The sequence below is a fragment of the Aspergillus ruber genome (assembly GCF_000600275.1).
Source record: "Aspergillus ruber CBS 135680 unplaced genomic scaffold scaffold00037, whole genome shotgun sequence".
NCBI classification, from domain to species: domain Eukaryota; kingdom Fungi; phylum Ascomycota; class Eurotiomycetes; order Eurotiales; family Aspergillaceae; genus Aspergillus; species Aspergillus ruber.
The window spans coordinates 217868-225521 of NW_024467333.1; the positions used below are offsets into that span (position 1 = coordinate 217868).

Here is a 7654-nt window from a genome sequence, read left to right on the forward strand (position 1 = left end):
AGGACAATTCCCTGCTGTTGCTGGGTGTGAACCGCTGCAGATGCCACATTTGGCTGGAGTGTGTTTACAGGCGCTTCCTGGTTTGGCTGGGCAGTCTACTACCCGGCAGACATGTTCAGTGCCCTCATGGGGTCCCGCACATATAAAACAGCATGGTGGGCGGTCCCCACAGGCTTTGAAGCTTCGGTGGCCCAATTGGCAGCATCTGGGGCAGACTGTATCTACTCCTGTTTCCCAGTACTGCTCTGTCCTGTACCGGGATCCTCCGAAGCGAATGCCATTGATGAGAAGCCTCCGGGCCTCCTCCAGTGAACCAACTGTGATAACAATAGTTGAGCCCTGACATGCCTATATCTATGTATATACAGTTTACCGGGCTACGGTTAATGCCTGGGGAACGCAACATACTCCCACTTCTTGCCCTCCCGAATCAACTGCTGGTCAACACCCTCCTTCCCGCTACTCACATACAACACCTTAGCAACAGCCCCCTCGGTCCAATACTTATACTCCGTCTTCTTCGGAATAAACGCAACATCCCCCGAATTCAGCGTCGCAACAGGATACTCTCCAATCTGAATCTTCAACGATCCCTCCAGCACCTCAAACGCCGCCGCTCCAGGGCCCTCCCACGTCGGCACAGTCGCACCACTCGCACCGTTGCGCGGGCGGTTAATCAGAATAGTCGACATGGTAAAGTTCACATCCTGCGACTGCGACGGCGAGACCAGTGGCTGCACGATCTGGTATGCCCCGTGCCGGGCGTTGAGGTACTTAGGCCCGTAGTTGTTGGCGATGAAGTACGGTTTTCCTGGAGTGCCGAGGGAGTTAGACTCTTCGTGCCAGTTGCTGGAGGGGGCGGAGCCGTTGGCGAAATCGCGGCGGGGGTTGAAGTCTAGTTTCGCATAGACATCGAATTGCTGGAGGCTGGAGATGGTGTTGGCGTTGGGGGAGGATTCGTTGACGGCGGCGGGGGTGTAGGGGGTATTTGTGGAGGAGGTGAAGTTCTGGCCGAGGGTATAGAAGAGGTCCCTATTCTCATTAGCTCTCTGTGCGGGGTGCATTTCTAGTAGTGATGGGGACGTACTCAAATCCACCCGGCACAACAACGCCAACCATCTCCGTATCCGGGTCCAGAATCTGGAACGTATGCGTGGTATTCCTCGGCACAGAGCCATAGTCACCCTGCGTCAACAGTCTTCCCTGCTGCTCGGCATCATCCTTCTGCGCCCACAGCTGGAACCGCCCTTTGAAGTTGAAGAAGTTCTCATAATGCGCCTGGTGGATATGCGGGAGCACACCCAGCGACCCGCTCGCGGGCGCATTTGTGCTCATCAGCGTGAATGCATAGTCTGACGACGGACCGGTCACCGGGAACCGGTAGACCTGGCTGCCAACGTAGACGGAGTGCGAGTCGGCATAGTGAGGGATGATATACGGACGCGGCGAGGAGGGCGCGTTTTCGAGGTAGAGGTCGTCGACAGACAGGGAGGAGGCAAGGCCGGCGGCGGCTAGAAGGAAGAACGAGCGCATTGTGCTGCGATTGAAGACAGTTGCTTTGAATGAGCGGAAAGAAGGTCTACAAAGTACAGATATAAAAAAGGTGTCGGAATTTCCGTCATCCTAAAACGGAAATTTTGACTCCATCGAATCCACTTCGGGAATCCCGGGTTTCATAACCCCGGGAGCAGTCTACGTAAGTAAAGAAAACGTGTCGATGACAATAAGAACTCGGGTGTTTTGCACCGAGTATTCTTTTTCCATTCTTTATTCAGCGGATGCCGGGATAAACGGCCATGCGTATGTCCGGGAGATCCGAGAGATAACCTTAGATCTTGGATTAGGGGTATGTACCATACATAGTATGTACATGGTATGGAACATGATACAGGATGACAAGAGTGAAATTGAACAAAACTGATAATCAAAAGTTCTTAGGGAAGCACTGGGATCCTGGTTTATATACTCGCAATGGTAAATAAGGTGAAACATCCCAAAATACAGACGGCGCATTATTGAGCCAACAAGTCGGTTCGCCTCATACAGTGTTTTCATTTGTCATGGAATTGCAATTGCCAAAAGACATCCCAAAAATGTTCCCCGGACCGTCCTTTCAACGGTTCGATCACTTTTTGAGTTCACCATTTGACGGCACCAGGGGCACAATGCACAGGACTGGACGATTTATTGCCTCAGCCTTATTTCAGGGTAAACTCTGTTGACGGATTGTCTGTTCATGAAACACAAAATCTATTCGGCCAGTTTTGCAGTCAAGCGGTGCATACTCAAAATGCCCAAAATTGAGTCTCTTTGGCTTCACTAATGCCGAATCGGGTAATCCCCTGGCCAGCTGTGACCACCATTGCTTCATACAGCTGCAAGACAAGTTATTCGCATTCAGCAACATTAACAAATAAATGATTATGATGCCAATTCTAGCCAGGCTCTTCTTTTTGGCCTGGCCAAGGCGTCTGGGGGATCGCCCGAATGCTGGCTGGAATCTGACGCATCACCCAATTTTGAAGAAGGCGAATTTCTGGCACTTCGTTTGAGACAGGACCCTGTCGTTGTATAAAGAGGGCTCTACTTCCGTCACTTGAGTGCTCGTCAACAGCATCCATTGTAATCTATTCATCTTAATCCTTCACTCTTTTACCGAAGACACTCGTTAAACGACACTCAACAAAATGAAGTTCTCTCTCTCTCTCCTCACCACCCTGGCCCTCTCGGCCAACGTGCTGGCTACCGCCACCGTTGAGGCCCGCGGCCCAACTCGCGTTGGGCGCGACCTCGCCTCCATCACCGGCGTCCTCTCCGGCATCAGCGACAAGGTCGGCTCCTTGCACACTGCCATCAACAACTTCAACGGCGGCGACACTCAGCCCGTCGAGTCTGCCTCGGACTCCCTCGTCGACGCCATCAACTCCGGCACCACCAAGGTCAACGGCGGCGATGAGCTGAACAGTATGGACGCCCTGGGCCTCCAGAAGCCCGTCTCCGACCTCAAGGACAAGATCCAGTCTACCATCTCCGACCTCAACAGCAAGAAGCAGAAGATCGTCGACGCAGGCAAGGGCTCGCTGACCTACAACGATCTGCAGAAGCAGAAGACCGCTGCTCTCAAGCTCTCCGACGCTATCGTCTCTAAGGTCCCTGAGAACCTGCACGATATCGCGCACTCGCTTGCTTCTGGTATCTCCGATGCTATCCAGAAGGGTGTCGAAGACTTCGAGGACGTCGCCAACTCGAACTCTGGTAACAAGCCCGCCAAGGCGCCTGTGAGCACTGCTGCTCCTGCGTCTGAGACTGAGACCAAGGCTGCTGAGTCTTCCAGTGCTGCGCCTGTTTCTTCGCAGGCTGCTAAGCCTACTTCGTCTTCGCTGTTCAAGGTTCCTGCTTCTTCGTCTGCTAGCAGCAGTGTTGCCGCTTCGAGCAGCAGTGCGCCTCAGTTCACTGGTGCTGCTTCCGTTAACAAGATGAGTGGCCCTGCTGGTGCTGTTGCCATCGCTGCTATGGTTATGGCTTTCTAAGTGTGTCACACTGAATAATGTGATGTCGAAGGGTTACATGTGGTCTAATGTATTGAAGTGGATATGTGTTTCTTTTTATCTATACTAGTTTGATTTGTTCCAGCTTGGGCTGGCCGTTTGTACGTATAAGAATAACAAGACGATAGTTAGGTTACTTTCTGAGAATCAGTTCAATAGTTCATTATATACTCAAGTCACTGGGCAAAACGTAAATTGGCCCAAAGCAACAGGGAAATAGCGTCAGAGAGCTCATTGGAGTGGCAAGCATGACAGAACAAGCGATACAATAGCTACGTCTCTTAACACCATGCATAAATCCAGAATCAACTCGCAGACGCAGAACCAAATAAAACACCATAAACGTTCGAAACATGTCCCAGTGAGCCCCAAAAAGCAACACGGCGGATTCTGCTGTTGATTGTTTTTCAATGATAACTCACTTGCAATAACGCTGCACCGTTGTATACTGAAATCCGAGTCCAACATCGTCCAATAAATCCAAGACAACATATCCAGTCAAATGCAGCAATATCCAATCAAACTATAGTAGATTTGACCACCTGCATTGTGTTCGAGAAATGTCTGCAAATTACTGCACAATCTGTAATGATTCGTGCGAAGCCTGACCATTTCATAACCGCGATGCTTTCATCCCCGAGATCGCGAAGAATTTCTATGTCCGCAAACCGTCCCCCCAACAGCTGACAACCCACCTCATATATAACCGGCTGTGGGAGGAGGGCCCTCTACTGGCGGTGGATAAGGAAGCCAAGTGAGGCATACCTTAGATGATGTTGACAGGATAAACACCGAAGCTCTAATCAATGCTGATTTGGATGACTGGGACGGGGAAGAACTGCGACTGATTGTATGTATTGTCCTTTAGTCGTTGGTCTTTCTTTACAATACAGAATCCTGATGCCTTTTGAAAATAAAGGCTCCCACTTCACACAAACTAGGCAATAGTTAGAGCTGAAATGGGGATCGGGGGTCGGAGGTCCGGAGGAGTCGATTATCCGCGACTAACGAGGTCGTATACAGAGAGGTCCAATTTTAACGAGAGAAGTGCATTGCCTATTAACGCGTATACCCACACACAGCTGGTTGAGTGCTTGTCTATCTACAATGTGCGTACACATTGGCTATATAACCGGGTCGGTGGAACTTGCCTAATCGATCCGATGTTATTCCTTATCAATAGCCAGTTGTCGGAATATAGAGGTTCCTTAGCGAACAATACCAACTGATGCCTGATTGATGCCTCGCTGATATCATATGGCGCAAGCAGCGTATTTACTCTGCTATTACTGCTTTTGAAACCGCACAATCGCTTAGTATACTCTATACGGTAGTTACGGTCTTATATAGGATCCTAGATAGCACACTTTTGCAAGAATCAGAGACCTCGACCATATACGCTTGATACGTACTTTCAACCCTGACTAAGCCGCAACTCCGACACCCGTCTCTTGATCACGTGCGCGGAATCCATCAGGCCTCTGTGCATTATGTAATCAGCGCCTCCATGTGCAGATGCCACCTGTAACGGGCTAGGCCCGAAAAGCACCTCGAATCATGAATGATTCTCGATTGAGGGTGAATACAGTTGAGGCCACCCGACCGTAGACCTCAGCCCACCCTCTAGCTAGTCACGTGGGATAAGGTCACCCTGGCCCACGAAGGTGGGCTGAGGTTTTTCAATACCTTACAGAAATCTAGTTCTCCTATATAACTTTTCTTTCTCACATTTCTTTTACTACTTCCCTCTGTTTTCTTTCTATTTCTCTACATCTGTCTATCTACTACTCCTCTAATCCGTACAAGCTCGGCCATCCAGAATGGCGAGAGTGAAGACGAATGTGAGTTAAAAGTTATTATCTAGTTCGGAACTAGTTTTCAATCGGAACCAGTTGTTTCGTTGGGATCAGACTAACGAGTATTTTTAGGAGGCATACAAGCGATACGTTGAGCTAGGCAAGGAAAAACTGTATCTACCGGATTTTGAGGTTACGGTAAAGATACGAATGCGGGTTAGGAACTAGAACTAGTTAATAACTAGTTCTACGTTTAGTCTATGGGTTACCTGGTGCCGTTTGTTGGGGAGGTCTATTGCCGTGCTGAAGGATGTGAAAATGTGGTGAGAACTAGCTCACTAGTACTAGTTAATAACTGGTTGCTGATGGAATGAATTGAACCAGACCAAATTTATCTCCCTCAACAATCTCAAGAAGCATATTCGAACGAAGCATACCCATACCTATGATTTGTTGGATGGTGAAAGTGGTGGGCGCCCTGACCAAGAGGCAGAGTCTGCAGCAGTCAGTAAGTTAACTGAGTTCCAATTCAGAAACTAGTTACTAACTGGTTCCAGAATTCTATGAGGCGGTGATCAAGAAATTTGATGCCAAACAGTCTGCCCCTGCCCTGCCCCCTCTTCCACGCCGCCGTGATGGTGAAGTAAGAGAACTAGTTTTCTTTGTTTACATGAACTGGTTATTAACTAGTTCTAGGTTCACATGACTGAGATGAGACGTCTGGTCCGCCGCATGGGCCATGTGGTCCCCTGTGAGAGTTGCAAGGATGCACACAAAGCTAAGTGTAAGTAATGATTAACTACTGATCCTGAACCACTGACCAACCAGTTCTACCAGTGTGCTGCAAGTATGAGGAGTGTGAGCACTTTGCACTTTTTGATAGTGGTGACCAGGGAAAGTCCTCTGAAGAAGAGGAGTCCAATGAAAGTGAGGATGAAGACTAAGCTTTTTCTGTTGAATTTTGCCACAGGCTTGGTAGCTATTAGATGTTAATGAATTGATATTCCTATCTAAACCAACTAGTATGTGACGGTTTGACGTCGTGTCTATGGTTTGACGTCGTGTCTACGACTCGACGCTGCGTCTACGACTAAGTATGACAAATGAATTGAACAAAGTCGACATGGATAGAACCATACCGTACAGTCATCTATAAATAACCCCTTCATCTGCTAGATAGAATTCCTTTCCTTTTGCTTCTTCAGATTCGATATTCCCGTCGATGGCTACTAGTTGGTTTAGATAGGAATATCAATTCGTTAATATCTACTAGCTACCGAGCCCGTGACATAGTAGCCATCAATGAGAATATCAAATCTGGAGAAAGAAAAGGAAAGGAATTCTATCTAACAGATGAAGGGTTTTTTATAGACAGCTGTACGGCAGGGCTCTATCCATGTCAACTCTATTCAATTTGTTTGTCATAATTAGTTGTAGATGCAGTGTCAAGCTGTAAACACAACATCAAGTTGTCACAATTTCTTTCTATATTGAAATGTTAGGGTTTGAACTCAAGTTGTCTTAACCTAAAGCTACCCTTTATTATACAAGAAGGAATTGTTGAAGAAGAAACAAATAGAGCTGAGACAGAAGCCTTTTTCTATGGTTGTACAGGAATGATATTCCAAATAGTATTCTCTGTGGTCCCTCTCAGAGGTCAGCAGTTGGATGAAGGGGTCGCTGGAAGTTCTTGTATGCCAGGGGATCGTATGACAGTCATTGATAGTTTTTTTGGGCCCTTTCTGGCTGCTTTATGTGCTGGCCTTGGCAAAACAGTCATCCTTTGGGTTCATACGCGAACCCTATAACATGAAAGAGGAAGGTTAAATGGAACTATTTAAGGGTGGGAACTAGTCCTCCCTCGTATAGCCTGAAGTTGCTCCTCAAGCTCTAATTGCCTTTCCAATAACCTTACCCGCTCTCTATCATATTCCAGATCTTCTTCTTGCTGTTGGGTTTGATATTGGAATTGAAGATTAGTCATTGCAGTCTGTTGCAGATTTGGTGTCCTGAGAAACTAGTTAATGTATGGACTAGTGAACTAGTATATGGAGATGACGTACTGCATATGAGTTGATCTTGCAGATGGGGAATTGACAGACTGTCTATTTATATGAGTATGAAACTAGTTCCGAACTGGTCCTTAACATACCTTGACCTTAAGGATACCACAGATGGTGACCTCGAAGCCTGACCTCTAGAAGAATGAGAGCTACCTCTTCTTCTTGCAGGTATAAATCCAGAGGAGCTAGACTGAAACAGGATATCATCTCCTATATCTGACTGTCGAGAATTGGAATGATTGGCCTG

The 7654-nt window shown here is 47.8% G+C and overlaps 3 protein-coding genes across 3 annotated transcripts; 2 read left to right on the forward strand and 1 right to left on the reverse strand.

Annotated features, from left to right (window-relative positions):
- Positions 1-339: 339 nt before the first annotated feature.
- On the reverse strand, positions 340-1574 carry EURHEDRAFT_509149 (RmlC-like cupin). Its single transcript, XM_040785908.1, has 2 exons — positions 1088-1574; positions 340-1032 (listed from the first exon to the last, which is right to left on the reverse strand). Exons 1-2 carry the CDS (start codon positions 1531-1533, stop codon positions 384-386), a joined length of 1095 nt encoding a protein of 364 aa, XP_040634945.1. The 5' UTR covers positions 1534-1574; the 3' UTR covers positions 340-383.
- A 1113-nt stretch (positions 1575-2687) lies between these two features.
- EURHEDRAFT_430683 (cell wall mannoprotein 1 family protein) lies at positions 2688-3242 on the forward strand (the record flags this gene model as incomplete). The annotated part of the gene is made up of 1 exon (XM_040783409.1): positions 2688-3242. A coding segment is annotated over one exon (555 nt), but the record flags the coding sequence as incomplete, so codon positions are not given.
- Positions 3243-5361: 2119 nt separating this feature from the next.
- On the forward strand, positions 5362-6338 carry EURHEDRAFT_416707 (uncharacterized protein). Its single transcript, XM_040783029.1, has 7 exons — positions 5362-5389; positions 5477-5542; positions 5602-5667; positions 5729-5852; positions 5902-5987; positions 6041-6128; positions 6182-6338. The coding sequence occupies exons 1-7, from the start codon at positions 5369-5371 to the stop codon at positions 6286-6288; spliced, it is 558 nt and encodes a 185-aa protein (XP_040634947.1). The 5' UTR covers positions 5362-5368; the 3' UTR covers positions 6289-6338.
- Positions 6339-7654: the final 1316 nt, after the last annotated feature.